At 39.0% G+C, this 16,906-nt stretch overlaps 1 protein-coding gene and 1 pseudogene across 1 annotated transcript; one reads left to right on the forward strand and one right to left on the reverse strand.

The window, feature by feature from the left end:
• The first annotated feature begins 4,237 nt into the window (after positions 1 to 4,237).
• LOC121517392 (leucine-rich repeat transmembrane neuronal protein 4-like) lies at positions 4,238 to 5,090 on the forward strand. Its single transcript, XM_041799107.1, has 2 exons — positions 4,238 to 4,435; positions 4,708 to 5,090. Exons 1-2 carry the CDS (start codon positions 4,429 to 4,431, stop codon positions 5,088 to 5,090), a joined length of 390 nt encoding a protein of 129 aa, XP_041655041.1. The 5' UTR covers positions 4,238 to 4,428.
• A 3,224-nt stretch (positions 5,091 to 8,314) lies between these two features.
• Positions 8,315 to 16,311, reverse strand: LOC121517399 (annotated as a pseudogene).
• Between the last annotated feature and the right edge of the window lie 595 nt (positions 16,312 to 16,906).

The following is a 16,906-nucleotide window of genomic DNA, read 5'->3' on the forward strand; positions in this document are numbered from 1 at the left end:
AGTGGGCCCAGAAATACATGAAGACTCATTTTCAAACAGTCTTGTTGACTGATGAGTGCATGCAACCCTGGATGGTCCAGATGGAGGAGTAGTGGATGGTTGGTGGATGGCCACCATGTCCCAACGAGGCCGGGACGTCAACAAGGAGGGGGCGGAGTCATGTTTGGGTCGGAATCATGAGGAGAGAGCTGATAGGCCCCTTTAGGGTCCCTGAAGGTGTGAAAATGACCTCGGCAAAGTATATAGAGTTTCTGACTGACCACTTTCTTCCATGGTACAAAAAGAGAGCCGTGCTTTCTGTAGCAAAATTTTCTTCATGCATGACAATGCTCCATCTCATGCTGCAAAGAATCCCTCTGTGTCATTGGCTGCTATGGGCATAAAAGGAGAGAAACTCATGGTGTGGCCCCCATCCTCCCCTGACCTTTAACCCTACTGAGAACCTTTGGAGCATCCTCAAGCTAAACATCTATGAGGGTGGGAGGCAGTTCACATCAAAACAGCAGCTCTGGGAGGATATTCTGACATCCTGCAAAAAAAATTCAAGCAGAAACTCTCCAAAAACTCACAAGTTCAATGGATGCAAGAATAGTGAAGGTGATATCAAAGAAGGGCTCCTATGTTAACATGGAACTTGGCCTGTTCAGATGTTTTTGATTGAAATAGCTTTGATTTCAGTAAATATGACCCCCTGATGCTGCAATTTCTACAAATGACTATTTTAAGTTCTTTACAACCTATAAAATGTTTTAAAAAGCTGTTGTGCTTAATAATGTGGAAAAGTGCATTTTGAGATTTTTTTTTTTTTATATAATTTTTGTCATTATGAAGTTTGCTCGAAAACATTTGAATCATGCTCTAACAGCTGATGACTTGAAAAATATTCTGACTGTCATTTGCATTAATATTTAGGAAAATCAGAGAAAAATATCATTTTCATAATAATGTGGAACGTGGTGTAAAGCTCCTGTCAGAGATTTCAAAATAATGTGGATATCATTGGATTATTAAAGGTCCTGTCTTACTTTTTATAAACATATTACTCATTGTGAATCATTGCCTTTATAAATGTACGAAAAATGCACTTTCTGTTGCACAATGTTTAGTATCTTGACACCCACCCTGTGGCAGCATTTTTCAGGTATTGAAAATCATGACATAGAGGTAGTAAATCTTGTTGCTAATGTTCTTGTTTGCATTTGTAGCTTCAAAAATGTCACTGATATTGATTTCAGTCTGTTTCCTAAGCATCTCAAAATCACTCACAGGAGCTTTAAACTTCTTTTTAAAGATTCCGTTTATCAAAACCACGATTTGTCAGCAGCACCGTGCGATTGAATTACACATGCATTTTTTACCTTTTACATGCAGTTTCTATTGCACAATGTTTAGCATCTTGACACCTACCCCGTGGCAGCATTTTTCGGGTATTAAAAATCATGACAAAGAGGTAATAAATCTTGTTGCTAATGTTCTTGTTTGCATTTGCAGATGACAAACAGACAAAAATATTGATTTCAGTCTGTTTCATAAGCATCTCAAAATCACTCACAGGAGCTTTAAACTTCTTTTTAAAGATTACATTTATCAAAACCATGATTTTGTGGCAGCAGTCTGTGATTACATAACATGCATTTTTCACTATTTAATGCAGTTTCTATTACACAGTGTTGACCTTTTTGACACCTACCCCGTGGCAACATTTTTCAGGTATTAAAAATCATGACATAGAGGTAATAAATCTTGTTGCTAATGTTCTTGTTTGCATTTGCAGGTGAAAAACAGACAAAAATATCGATTTCAGTCTGTTTCATAAGCATCTCAAAATCACTCACAGAGCTTTAAACTTCTTTTTGAATATTCAATTTATCAAGACCACGATTTGTCAGCAGCACCGTGCGATTAAATTACACATGCATTTTTTACCTTTTACATGCAGTTTCTATTGCACAATGTTTAGCATCTTGACACCTACCCCGTGGCAGCATTTTTCGGGTATTAAAAATCATGACAATAATGTAATAAATCTTGTTGCTAATGTTCTTGTTTGCAATAGCAGGTGAAAAACAGACAAAAATATTGATTTCAGTCTGTTTCACAAGCATCTCAAAATCACTCACAGGAGCTTTAAACTTCTTTTTAAAGATTACATTTCTCAAAACCATGATATGTTGGCAGCAGTGTGTGATTAAAACACATGCATTTTCCTCCTACTCAATGCAGTTTCTATTGCACAATGTTTAGCATCTTGACACCTACCCCGTGGCAGCATTTTTCGGGTATTAAAAATCATGACAAAGAGGTAATAAATCTTGTTGCTAATGTTCTTGTTTGCATTTGCAGATGACAAACAGACAAAAATATTGATTTCAGTCTGTTTCATAAGCATCTCAAAATCACTCACAGGAGCTTTAAACTTCTTTTTAAAGATTACATTTATCAAAACCATGATTTTGTGGCAGCAGTGTGTGATTACATAACATGCATTTTTCACTATTTAATGCAGTTTCTATTACACAGTGTTGACCTTTTTGACACCTACCCCGTGGCAACATTTTTCAGGTATTAAAAATCATGACATAGAGGTAATAAATCTTGTTGCTAATGTTCTTGTTTGCATTTGCAGGTGAAAAACAGACAAAAATATCGATTTCAGTCTGTTTCATAAGCATCTCAAAATCACTCACAGGAGCTTTAAACTTCTTTTTGAATATTCAATTTATCAAGACCACGATTTGTCAGCAGCACCGTGCGATTAAATTACACATGCATTTTTTACCTTTTACATGCAGTTTCTATTGCACAATGTTTAGCATCTTGACACCTACCCCGTGGCAGCATTTTTCGGGTATTAAAAATCATGACAATAATGTAATAAATCTTGTTGCTAATGTTCTTGTTTGCAATAGCAGGTGAAAAACAGACAAAAATATTGATTTCAGTCTGTTTCACAAGCATCTCAAAATCACTCACAGGAGCTTTAAACTTCTTTTTAAAGATTACATTTCTCAAAACCATGATATGTTGGCAGCAGTGTGTGATTAAAACACATGCATTTTCCTCCTACTCAATGCAGTTTCTATTGCACAATGTTTAGCATCTTGACACCTACCCCGTGGCAGCATTTTTCGGGTATTAAAAATCATGACAAAGAGGTAATAAATCTTGTTGCTAATGTTCTTGTTTGCATTTGCAGATGACAAACAGACAAAAATATTGATTTCAGTCTGTTTCACAAGCATCTCAAAATCACTCACAGGAGCTTTAAAATCCTTTTTAAAGATTTCATTTATCAAAACCATGATATGTTGGCAGCAGTGTGTGATTAAATAACATGCATTTTTCTCCTACTCAATGTAGTTTCTATTGCACAATGTTTAGCATCTTGACACCTACCCCGTGGCAGCATTTTTCAGGTATTAAAAATCATGACAATGATGTAATAAATCTTGTTGCTAATGTTCTTGTTTGCAATAGCAGGTGAAAAACAGACAAAAATATTGATTTCAGTCTGTTTCACAAGCATCTCAAAATCACTCACAGGAGCTTTAAACTTCTTTTTAAAGATCCCATTTATCAAGACCACGATTTGTCAGCAGCACCGTGCGATTAAATTACACATGAATTTTTTACCTTTTACATGCAGTTTCTATTACACAGTGTTGACCTTTTTGACACCTACCCTGTGGCAGCATTTTTCAGGTATTAAAAATCATGACATAGAGGTAATAAATCTTGTTGCTAATGTTATTGTTTGCATTTGTAGGTTAAAATATGACATTAATACTGATTTCAGTCTGTTTTAAAAAAAGGAGCTTTAAACTTTGATTGACAACGAAGTTGGACTGAATCTGAAATCTGAGACCACACTAAATTCAATATCAAATGTTCAGAAAACTATTTAAGATTATGTAGTGCCCTATGGCTGGTAAATATAGATGATTATAACGGACCAGAGCAGTCATATTTTAGACATTTATATCTAAATACCAGCTCAAACATTGACAGTGCATTAGAACAAGATGTATTGTTGTTAAATTAGCCTGTTTGATGGAACAACAGTTATATATACCCATGGTAAATGTTCGCTTTTATTTGGGTTTATATGTGTGCTTAAAGACGGCCACGCTACGTCTCAGAGAGAGAGAGAGAGAGAGAGAGGGAGAGAGAGAGAGAGAGAGCACGGAGAGGGGGGATTGTGTATCAGATGGGTTATTGCACACACAGCAGGCTGAAGTACAGCCGCGGCTCCAACTACAGCCCAAGTGTGGCACGAGGCGTCAGACGGAGATCAGGGGGCTCCGGACCGCTGTGGGAAACTTGCTTTTTGAATTGATTCCCCCTCCTCTGTCTGCGGCTGCGTGAACTGCGATTTCGCTCATCTGAGAGCAGTTTTAATTTGCTCTTTATCCATTTATTCCCTCAGTAATGATGGGTAATTCTTTATGTTCTTCAAAATTTAGTGACACACTTCCTCCTCCTGGCTGCTCTTCAGCAGAGACGACAGCTTGGATCAGTTTTTACTGAAAGATTTATTCATTGTGAAATTGAATTTCTGACAGCCAATAAAGAAGATTTTCCTTCTTCTTCATGCGTGGATTTAAACACAGATTCTCCTCTTGTCCCTCTGCTGCTGATTTAGAGCTTTTAAGTAGCTCTCATCAAACAAACCAGTTCTTTATAAATCTGTCCACTCTACCCCAACAGGGTCTGTGATGTTGGACCGGAGGTTCTCGTGTCTTCTTCTGCAGGCGGCAGCTCTGCTGCTGCTCAGCGAGGGAGAGAGGATGTGCCCTGCGAGTTGCAGCTGTGAAGGAAAGATTGTTTATTGCGAGTCTGGCATCCTCCAAGACATCCCAGTAAACATCTCCACAGGATGCCAGGGTCTGTCTCTGCGCTACAACAACCTGCTGGTCCTGTTGCCGTACCAGTTTGCTCATCTCCATCAGCTCATCTGGTTACAGCTGAACCACAACTCTCTCCATACCATAGATGCTTTAGCCTTCCAGGGTGTGCGCAGACTCAAAGAACTCATCCTCAGCTCCAACAGAATCTCTCATCTGCACAACAACACATTCAGAGCCATATGACTAAATCAAACTTTAAAAAAAGTCATTTTAACACCCACATGACACGCAAAGTAAAAGCCCACCGTTTAAACGTCCGTTGTTTTACCTTCAGAAGTGCTCTCTCCTGCTCTTTTTTGCAGCAAAGTCCTCACCTAAGGGTGATAGGGCTGAGTCTGGAGATGATCGCAGCTTGAATTCGCCAATAAAAGTCTGGAGAAAGATCTTTCACCTCTTGGTAATAAGCGCACACCTGTTGGTCTCTTCTGTTGCCCCGGTAACCAGGATGCTGTAGGGATCTGTAGTGTCTCCTGCTCGTGCTCACGGTCCTCCAGCACCTTGCTCCGGTTCTTGGCACACAGTCCTCCGTTGTCCCCGGCAGCAGTGGAAGTCTCCTCTGGCGGCCTTTTCTCCCACTTCTTCACTCTCTTCCTCGGTCAAAAGCCCTCGCTCCACCAAACTCGACGCGGATGCCCCGACATCCTCACTCGGTTCCTCTGAATAAAGCTGCTGTTTGACTTTGCTGCTTGGTGTCTTGCTGCTAAGAAAGTCTGTGGCTTTCGGCAGAATTTCAATAAAGAATTTACTCTTTTTTAAAACATTGTTTCCTTTTCTGAGCACCACCGGGATGTGAACGCTTCATTTCTCCTTAAGTTTCCTCTGCTTCTGCTAAATGAAAAGGCTGACTACCCACAAACCCACGCATGAAGACATTTTAGTAGAGGCCCCTCCAGGCGTGAGACCCTGGGCTGCAGACCGAGCTAGCCCATGCGTTAATGCACCTGTGGCTTCTGCTCAAGATATCGAGGGATATTTCTGTCTATGATGAATAACATGTACAATAAATCTCAGCAGATACTTGTTTTTTCACGACATTCTGTCTAAAGTCATAACTTCTAATATTTTAAAGGCGTTCTTACACACCCGACCATCACAGCATACTATTTGTGTCTGATTTCCAAATCAAGCACTTAAACTCACTCTTAAGCTATCAGCCTCAACAATCATCAACTCTACACTGAGCTCTTCACAATGACCACTTTGGTATCACAAATATTTGCAAATGGAGACTGCATGGCTAGGTGCTTGATTTCATCCACCTGGTGTGGCCAAATACTTTTGTCCATAAAGTTTAAATTGCAATTTCCTACTTTTTTTTATATATAGATCATTTTTGGGGCATTTTTTTTCCTTCATTTGATAGGACAGCTGAAGAGAGACAGGACATGGGGAGCAGGGACGGACTGGGACTGAAAAACAGCCCTGGACTTTGACTCAGCCCGGCCCACAATAATCTGTGTGTGGAAACTCATCAACGCCTGGAACACAACGCTGAAATAGTTTAAATCAATTAAAGACGATTTCATTCTGTGACTCCTTCTCATTTCATCTTCCCCCTATTTGAGACGTTTTTCAGTTCATGAATTAGCTTGAAAATGACTCAACATCGCCACCTACAGGCATTATGCCACATTTAAGGTGGACCAGAAAATACCAGAGGTTACATCAAGCTGGACAAACTGCATCCACCTTAGACAGAGAATAAAAAAACAAACGTAAATCTGACGTCTCCTCCATAAAGAGATGAGAATAAAGACTCTCTGTACTTCAATGATTATTATCCACAAACTTGTGGCTTCTCTTCATCATTTTCTGAAGTTCATGTTCTCTCCTGCTCTAGGCTTTCATGTTTTCAGGTACAGTATAGTAAGTGTATGTGGCCCAGGGTCCCATTAAGATCTTAATGCAGTTCATTTGTATTTCTGCATCAAATCAGCTGTATTACACGAGTTTTTATTATGTTATTCAAAGAAAAATACAAAAGGCTCTATTTCCAGTCTATTTTTCATCTGAATCATACTGAACTGCAGCAAAACAGGGACGTCAAGCTCATTTAGGGTCGGGGGCCAGATGTGCTCCGATGAGACGTCCTGCAGGCCGGACACATTTTTTTAGCAACATCTATACGACCAAAGCTGATATAACGGCTGCTGTAATGTTGATAAAGAGAAATGATCCAATATTAGATGTAGCTACCATTTAACAAGTGCTGCATGTCCTCTCTCTCCCTGGCTCTCTGGTCTCCCTCCTCCCTCTACCTGTGGGCTGCAGCACACCTGAGTGGTATTAGCATTAGCTTACTGTTTAATTAATTAATTAATTAACTATTGTATAAATAAAGCTTGGATTATTTGTTCAAACTCAAACCATTTGTCTGTGTCCTTTTATATGTTTTGGTCTCTTTTGATACGAGCCTTATTTTTCCTGGTTAAAATGAATAATGTTTAAGAGGCTGTAACACACACTAAAGGGTTAATTCGCTGCTTTACAGAGAGAATTTACCTGCAAGTAATCTAAACAGGTCAGGCAGAAATATGCTGTCCTTGTAACTTTTGACAGTTTCTACAGATTTTAACATTTTTATGACCCACTGATGATGAATTTACAGGACTGGAATATTCATTATAAATATTCATTCAACGTGACTGTTTGTCGCTGTGCGTCTTTTTTACGATGTTCCTCTCTGCTCTAAATGTTCAACTACGAATAATTTTCTTTCTTCTGGCAAAACCACAAGTGAGCTATAATTATAGAAAAACAAACCCAGGCAAATTCTTGAGGCCCCCCTTATGGACGAGGCTCCATTCCCTACCTTTGCCTAATGGTAAAACCGTCTATGAAATCCTGATAATGAACTACTGTGTACATGTTTGTTACTGTTTTAAACTGTGCTCCACTTCTTCTCAAGTCTCTCTGTCTATCTGCATTTGTGTTTCTTTCTCCTTGCTTATTTATTGTCTTGCATTCATTGTTTGAATGTTCTCTCCACGTCATTGTAAATGAGAGCGTGCTGTCAATGGCAACTGGAGATTAAATAAAGGTTGAATGAACGAAAAAAAACCTCAACAGGGTCATTTAACTCATAGACATCATGTCTCTGTGGTTGTACCACATAGAGGGTCTAGCCTGGTCTATTGAGTTTAAAGTCTCAACCCTCTGTTGCATGATTTTTTTATTTATTTATTTATTTATTTATTTTAAATATCTGACCCTACATTTTGGCAGATTGGGGTCCTTATTGAAGTATTAATCAAAAAAATTGCCCCCCACCACCCACACTCCAGATTTGGGTTCGTTGCCTCAGGGCAACAACATGCAACCAAAATGCCACGGTTTACAATATGAACAAAAATGAAACAAACAAGCAGTTTAATCCAAATGATATTTTATTTTAACAACGTGCACATTACAAAACAACTTTTATTCATATATTCTATAATCAAACATCGATCCCACTCCATTTATTATTCTTTTTAGTGATATTCTACTGTATACCACACATATAACAGTAGTAGTATAGGGCTCACATATTAAAGTGTACTACTACTCTAGGAAACTACTCTAGGGTACTTAAACACGCCTTTTTGCCACCCAAGTGGGCAGTTTATCATGTTTCAACCAGCCAAGAGGACAGTTCAGTGTGTTTTGCCAACCAGGAGGGCACTTTAGGGTGCGTTTTTCAATAAAATTACGAGTCCACTCTCGCGACACTTTCCGTTACTTTACATCTTTTCACAGAAATACTTAAAATACATTTGTTTTATTTTAATTCTCTTTTTACTTTCTGTTAATGACTTTTATTCGCTTTTCCTTTCTTTTTTCTCCTTTTTTCTGTGGCATTTCTATTATTTAGACATTACATTAATTTAAACGTTATATGCACGTAAACATTAAATCTTTTAACCCCTTATTTACCAGCGGGCTACATTTATATTACTAATCAGTGACTGAGTGCTGCTGCTGCCTCATGGTGTTGGGGTAGTGCCTCCATGACACATAGATAACCAGGAGGATCAATGACACTGACAGGAGCAGCGCTACGCTGCCTGCTATGATTTTATAGAAAGCCATATGCTTGAACTGTAGCTCTGGGATTAATGACGTAGGGGGTTCAGGGGAGATGGAGGAAGTAGGGCTCATGGTTGTCGACTCTGTCGTCTTTCTATCTCAATAGGAGGGACAGATGAAGGAGTAAATCCCTCAACAGGTGAGTGGGTAAAATCCAGATCTGTGTAATCATACAGAGAGACGTCAGTGGTGATGTTGAAAACTTGGTTTGATGTGAGAGTGAGAATAGCCGTACAGGTCGAGTGATTCCTCAGGATATCCACGACTCGCTCGCCCCGCACCGACTCGGGGCTGCTGCAGATCATACTGATGAATTTGGGATCTTTGGAGTTTCTCAGCCATCCCATGAGCGGGCAGATGCTCGGGCTGCAGTCCCAGGAGTTTCCTGCCAGACTGATGGTGGTGAGTGAGGTCCACGCTGCCACAGCTTCCACAGGCACACTGCTGAGCTTGTTTGATTCGAGGTTAAGTGTTTGTAGGTTTGGCATACAGTGGAAAATCACCGGGTCCAACATTTGGATTTCATTCCCTGACAGATCCAGCTTCTGTAGTTTGTTCCAGGTCCAAGGCACGCCGTGACTGATAGTTCGTATGCAGTTCCTCTGTAAATAAAGAGCCTGGAGGTTGGTAAGGAGTGGGAACATGTAGAAATTAACCCTGGACAGTTGATTGTGCTCTAAATGAAGCTCCCTCAGCTTGAACAGGCCTAAAAAGGTTGTGCGAGTGAGGCTCCGCAGGCGATTGAAACCCAAATCCAGAAACTCCAAGCTGCGGCACCCTAGAAAGGTACGAAGGGTGATCTGTCTCAGGCCATTAGATCGGACGTGGAGGTTTTGTAGCCTGCGTAGACCATAAAAATGTCCCGGCTGCAGAGCCTGCAGATGGTTGTAGGATAAGTCCAAGTTGCGCAGGTTGGGTATGGCTCTGAATGTGTTGTTGTGCAGATGAGAGATTCTGTTGGAGCTGAGGATGAGTTCTTTGAGTCTGCGCACACCCTGGAAGGCTAAAGCATCTATGGTATGGAGAGAGTTGTGGTTCAGCTGTAACCAGATGAGCTGATGGAGATGAGCAAACTGGTACGGCAACAGGACCAGCAGGTTGTTGTAGCGCAGAGACAGACCCTGGCATCCTGTGGAGATGTTTACTGGGATGTCTTGGAGGATGCCAGACTCGCAATAAACAATCTTTCCTTCACAGCTGCAACTCGCAGGGCACATCCTCTCTCCCTCGCTGAGCAGCAGCAGAGCTGCCGCCTGCAGAAGAAGACACGAGAACCTCCGGTCCAACATCACAGACCCTGTTGGGGTAGAGTGGACAGATTTATAAAGAACTGGTTTGTTTGATGAGAGCTACTTAAAAGCTCTAAATCAGCAGCAGAGGAATCAATTCAAAAAGCAAGTTTCCCACAGCGGTCCGGAGCCCCCTGATCTCCGTCTGACGCCTCGTGCCACACTTGGGCTGTAGTTGGAGCCGCGGCTGTACTTCAGCCTGCTGTGTGTGCAATAACCCATCTGATACACAATCCCCCCTCTCCGTGCTCTCTCCCTCTCTCTCTCTCTCTCTCTCTCTGAGACGTAGCGTGGCCGTCTTTAAGCACACATATAAACCCAAATAAAAGCGAACATTTACCATGGGTATATATAACTGTTGTTCCATCAAACAGGCTAATTCAACAACAAAACATCTTGTTCTGATGCACTGTCAATGTTTGAGCTGGTATTTAGATATAAATGTCTAAAATATGACTGCTCTGGTCCGTTATAATCATCTATATTTACCAGCTATAGGGCACTACATAATCTTAAATAGTTTTCTCAACATTTGATATTGAATTTAGTGTGGTCACAGATTTCGGGTTCAATTCATGTTCGTTGTCAATAAAAGTTTAAAGCTCCTGTGAGGAATTTTGAGATGTTTTTTTAAACAGACTGAAATCAATATTAGTGTCATATTTTAACCTACAAATGCAAACAAGAACATTAGCAACAAGATTTATTACCTCTATGTCATGATTATTAATACCTGAAAAATGCTGCCACGGGGTAGGTGTCAAAAAGGTCAACACTGTGTAATAGAAACTGCATGTAAAAGGTGAAAAATGCACGTTATTTAATCACACACTGCTGCCAACAAATCATGGTCTTGATAAATGGAATCTTTAAGAAGAAGTTTAAAGCTCCTGTGAGTGATTTTGAGATGCTTATGAAACAGACTGAAATCAATATTTTTGTCTGTTTGTCATCTGCTAATGCAAACAAGAACATTAGCAACAAGATTTATTACCTCTATGTCATGATTATTAATACCTGAAAAATGCTGCCACGGGGTAGGTGTCAAGATGCTAAACATTGTGCAACAGAATCTGCATTGAGTAGGAGAAATATGCATGTGTTTTAATCACACACTGCTGCCGACAAATCATGGTTTTGATAAATGGAATCTTTAAAAAGAAGTTTAAAGCTCCTGTGAGTGATTTTGAGATGCTTATGAAACAGACTGAAATCAATATTTTTGTCTGTTTGTCATCTGCTAATGCAAACAAGAACATTAGCAACAAGATTTATTACCTCTATGTCATGATTATTAATACCTGAAAAATGCTGCCACGGGGTAGGTGTCAAGATGCTAAACATTGTGCAACAGAATCTGCATTGAGTAGGAGAAATATGCATGTGTTTTAATCACACACTGCTGCCGACAAATCATGGTTTTGATAAATGGAATCTTTAAAAAGAAGTTTAAAGCTCCTGTGAGTGATTTTGAGATGCTTATGAAACAGACTGAAATCAATATCAGTGACATTTTTGAACCTACAAATGCAAACAAGAACATTAGCAACAAGATTTATTACCTCTATGTCATGATTTTCAATACCTGAAAAATGCTGCCACAGGGTGGGTGTCAAGATACTAAATATTGTGCAACAGAAAGTGCATTTTTCGTACATTTATAAAGGCAATGATGAGTAATATGTTTATAAAAAGTAAGACAGGACCTTTAATAATCCAATGATATCCACATTATTTTGAAATCTCTGACAGGAGCTTTACACCGTGTTCCACATTATTATGGAAATTATGTTTTTCTCTGATTTTTCCTAAATATTAATGCAAATGACAGTCAGAATATTTTTCAAGTCATCAGCTGTTAGAGCATAATTCAAATGTTTTTGAACAAACTTAATAATGACAAAAATTATTTAAAAAAAAAAAATCTCAAAATGCACTGATCCACATTATTAAGCACAACAGCTTTTTAAAACATTTTATAGACTGTAAAGAACTGAAAATGGTCATTTGTAGAAATTGCAGCATCAGGGGGTCATATTTACTGAAATCAAAGCTATTTCAATCAAAAACATCTGAACAGGCCAAGTTCCATGTTAACATAGGAGCCCTTCTTTGATGTGAACTGCCTCCCACCCTCATAGATGTTTAGCTTGAGGATGCTCCAAAGGTTCTCAGTAGGGTTAAAGGTCAGGGGAGGATGGGGGCCACACCATGAGTTTCTCTCCTTTTATGCCCATAGCAGCCAATGACACAGAGGGATTCTTTGCAGCATGAGATGGAGCATTGTCATGCATGAAGAAAATTTTGCTACAGAAAGCACGGCTCTCTTTTTGTACCATGGAAGAAAGTGGTCAGTCAGAAACTCTATATACTTTGCCGAGGTCATTTTCACACCTTCAGGGACCCTAAAGGGGCCTATCAGCTCTCTCCTCATGATTCCGGCCCAAACATGACTCCGCCCCCTCCTTGTTGACATCCCGGCCTCGTTGGGACATGGTGGCCATCCACCAACCATCCACTACTCCTCCATCTGGACCATCCAGGGTTGCACGGCACTCATCAGTCAACAAGACTGTTTGAAAATGAGTCTTCATGTATTTCTGGGCCCACTGCAACCGTTTCTGCTTGTGAGCATTGGTTGGGGGGGCTGAATAGTAGGTTTATGCACGACTGCAAGCCTCTGGAGGATCCTACACCTTGAGGTTGGTGGGACTCCAGAGGCACCAGCAGCTTCAAATACCTGTTTGCTGCTTTGTAATGGTATTTTAGCATCTGCTCTCTTAATCTGATGTATTTGTCCATCAGAAACCTTCCTCATTATGCCTTTATCTGCACAAACCCATCTGTGCTCTGATTCAGACACAAATTTCTTCACAGTATGATGATCATGCTTAATTTTTCCTGAAATATCAAATGTTTTCATTCCTTGTCCAAGGCATTACACTATTTGACACTTTTCGGCAGCAGAGAGATTCTTTTTCTTTCCCATATTGCTGAAACCTGTGGCCTGCTTAATAATGTGGACATGTGGAAAAGTGCATTTTGAGGTTTTTATTTTTCAAAAAATAATAGTTATCATTATGAAGTTTGTTCAAAAACATGTGAATTATGCTCTAACTGCTGATGACTTGAAAAATATTCTGTCATCTGCATTGATATTCAGAAAATCAGAGAAAAACGTTGTTTGCATAATAATGTGGAACGCGGTGTAATATAACTTGGAGTCAAATAAAAGGGTTAAAAAAAGGAAGAGTAGTTATCACATACTGCCAATGGAAAATCATGATTTTGTTGAATGTAATCTTTAAAACAAAGTTTAAAGCTCCTGTGAGTGATTTTGAGATGTTTATTAAACAGACTGAAATCAATATCGGTGTCATTTTTTAACCTACAAATGCAAACAAGAACGTTAGCAACAAGGTTTATTACCTCTATGTCCAGTGGCGGTTCTAGGAATTTTTCACTGGGGTGGCCAAGGGATGTGCAGAGGTGGCCACAATGTTTTCATGATTTGCATGAACATCATGCAAGATTTAATATGAATTAATAGTCAAGTTATATATGTTTAAATCATTGTAAACTGTAAATGTCTTTTTGATAAAGTAGCAATGAGAAGAAAATGACAAAGCAACATCTTCAGTCTCCTGAACTTTTAACAACACTCTGACCTGTAAATAAGCAAAGTATCTTTGGTCATAGATCTGCAACAAGCCAACCAAAGAGCTGATGAGGTGGCCTTTAACCCAAAGAAAGCCTACTTTAAAACAAAACATTTATGCCTATGAGCTGGCATAATGACAGCTATAACTCAATGATAATGAAATAAGCTTGCAAGAAGCATTAACTATGATGCAACACCGTCATGTTTATTGTAAATGTCATGAATATTCTTTAGAAATCCAAAAACCCTCATTACAAAGAAAGCTGAGTTGTACAGAAAATCTTGCTATGAAATAGAGGATACAAGAGAATACTAAATATAAATGACAAAGTTGAAATCATCCTTAACCAGAGGCGGAAAAAGTACCAGACTATTGTACTCAAGTAGAAGTACAGTTACTCTAGTTCAAATTTACTTAAATTTAATAGAAATAAAAGTAATAGTCTACAAATTTATTAAGGTAAAAATAAAAAGTAATTTAAAGTTTACTCAAAGTATTACCGAAGGGATTTTCAAAGTGAAATATGACCTGTCCTTAATGTGCAATAACAAGAAAATATGGACCTCCAACCAGGTTATTTATTATAGGGTTTGATCAAACTAAAGGACACAAAAAGCTACTCAATAACAGTAATCTGAGTAAAAGTAATGATTACTTTCCACCCCTGTCCTTAACATCACCACATTTTCCAAAGTGCTTTTCCAAAATGCAGACCAAATGTTGGATAACTGAAATGACCACATACCATGTCTAAAAGACCTTAGCCTGTCTCCTTAGTGTCCGAGGGAATATCTTAAAATTACATTTTAAAATTACATCACTTTTCTTTAAAAAAAAAAAAAAAGGATCAAATTCATTATGTACAGCAACTGAAAAAATTATTTGCATGGGCTGAGAGAGTGAGTGAGTGAGTGAGTGAGTGAGTGAGTGAGCACCCAGGACAGTGGCAGTGCTAGTCATGGAGTCAGTTAGGATCTGAAAACACAGGATAATCAAAATATTTTTGTGCACTGATTAAAGACTTAAGCATACCTTTGGGTCCACTGGGACAGGTAGTAGGTGGGGCAGATGGCCGGGGCTCACTGGTGTCTTTATGACAGCCGTCCTCACCACATCCAGCCACAGTTTCAAACACCATATCTGACATATTGTAGCATAACTAAAGGCCAGAAATATATATAATATGTTAATTTAACTGGGCGCCAGACAGACAATTAAGTCTATCATTTAAAATCTCAGGGTGGAGAATGATATTTAAGGCCTAAAGAAAATAACAGTTCCACTACAAAAGGAATGAAGGCCAAGAATCAGTTATGTCTCTGTTTGTCTTTGCTTTTAAACAAATTTCATGATTAACAGTACAACACAACACTTTTCCATTAAGGCAGATTTCTAAGTGCATTTCATCAATTCACAACATAAATCAGTTCATTCAGGGGATGACCCCCTTTGTCCCAACAGTTCAATATAATTCAAATGCCCCACAGCACAAACAAAACAATTTCAGTGTTCCCAAAGTTCACCAGACCATAAATCAAACGTCCCTCCCCCCCTAAAAGTTCATGCAAAATTAAATGAAACGTTCCTCAAATGCAAACAGTCCATAAATGAAACGTTCCTTCAGCGCAAACAGTCCATAATTCAAGCGGTTCTAAAGCGCACAGTCCATGATTCAAATGTCCCCCCTCCCCCCAAGGCTCAAGCAAAATCAAATAAAATATTCCCCAAGTTCAAACAAAATCAAAACCCAATGTCCACTGGTCAAGGCCTCTTCAGCCAAAACCAGAATGGTGTATGTGTGTGAATGGCAGGGTATATGGGAAAGAAAAGTGAAAGGTAGATGTGGGAGAGAGGGTAATGGGTAATTTGCGGTTAGAAGAGTCTTAACATCCAAGACTGAAGGGTAATCCGGCCACAGAAGATTTCAGTGCCATCACAGACACAGGATCTCACACTGCTCCAGGAGTTCAGATTCCCACGTTTTGAAGGCTCCAAAGTAAAAGCTAATACGTATTTCAACCCCTCTAGACTTTCTTTGAGATTTCTTTTCTGGTTTTTAGCAGATAAATCACTTCTTTTTACTAGTTTTCCTATATTTGCACTCCTTCTGTTCTTTCACCCTTCCTCCAGAAATCCATTGTCTCCCCTCTTCTCCTCACTCAGCTCACAGGTGTCTACAATTAACACCCCCTCCCTCTCACTACTCTGCTGTGCAGCAGGAATCACCTGTCTGCCACAATATGACAACATTTAATTACTATACTTGTAACCAAATTCTAACCCTTTTTAGCTATCAGTTATTTTTTTTGATGTTGAAACGCTTAAACATACCTTTGGGTCCACTGAGAAGCTTGGGCTCACTGAAGCCTTCTCCATGACAGACATCCTTGCCAAATCCATCCTCAGTTTAAATAGCTATATTTAACACACATGACAACATTTAATTACTTTCTGTTACACTAATAACCATTTTTTAAAAATTTTATTTTAAACATGTATAAAAGCAATGGTATAATAGCACAAGCATACATAGGTTATAGTTACAGTCAAATAATAGAGCCTGCACTTTGTAACTTTTCCACAGAAGAAAATGTCTCTCAAGTGTAGCCTAAGGAAGTTGTAGGGTTTAACTGAACAATAGAAAAGTTATTATTCTCAGCAAACAAACACATGATAACTATTTGAAAGACTAGTATCCTTTGCAGGCACTTAATTTAATTTGCAGCCCACAATTTATTTGAATTCATTTTAATAGTTTCACTCAGTGATAAATTGGATATTGCTAAAATGTAGAACATTAATTAAAATGCCCATCAAGTGGGTCCACCTGTTCTTCTTTGCTGCCCTAAAAACGGTAGCTCATGTTTCTACGGTGGCCCTGAAGGCCAATAGGAAATAAATATTTCAAAAGCGCAAAATATATTTCAGAAAACACAAATACATTTCGGAATACACAAATACATTTCACCGATCGCAAAAT

The sequence above is a fragment of the Cheilinus undulatus genome, linkage group 2 (assembly GCF_018320785.1).
Source record: "Cheilinus undulatus linkage group 2, ASM1832078v1, whole genome shotgun sequence".
Lineage (NCBI taxonomy): Eukaryota > Metazoa > Chordata > Actinopteri > Labriformes > Labridae > Cheilinus > Cheilinus undulatus.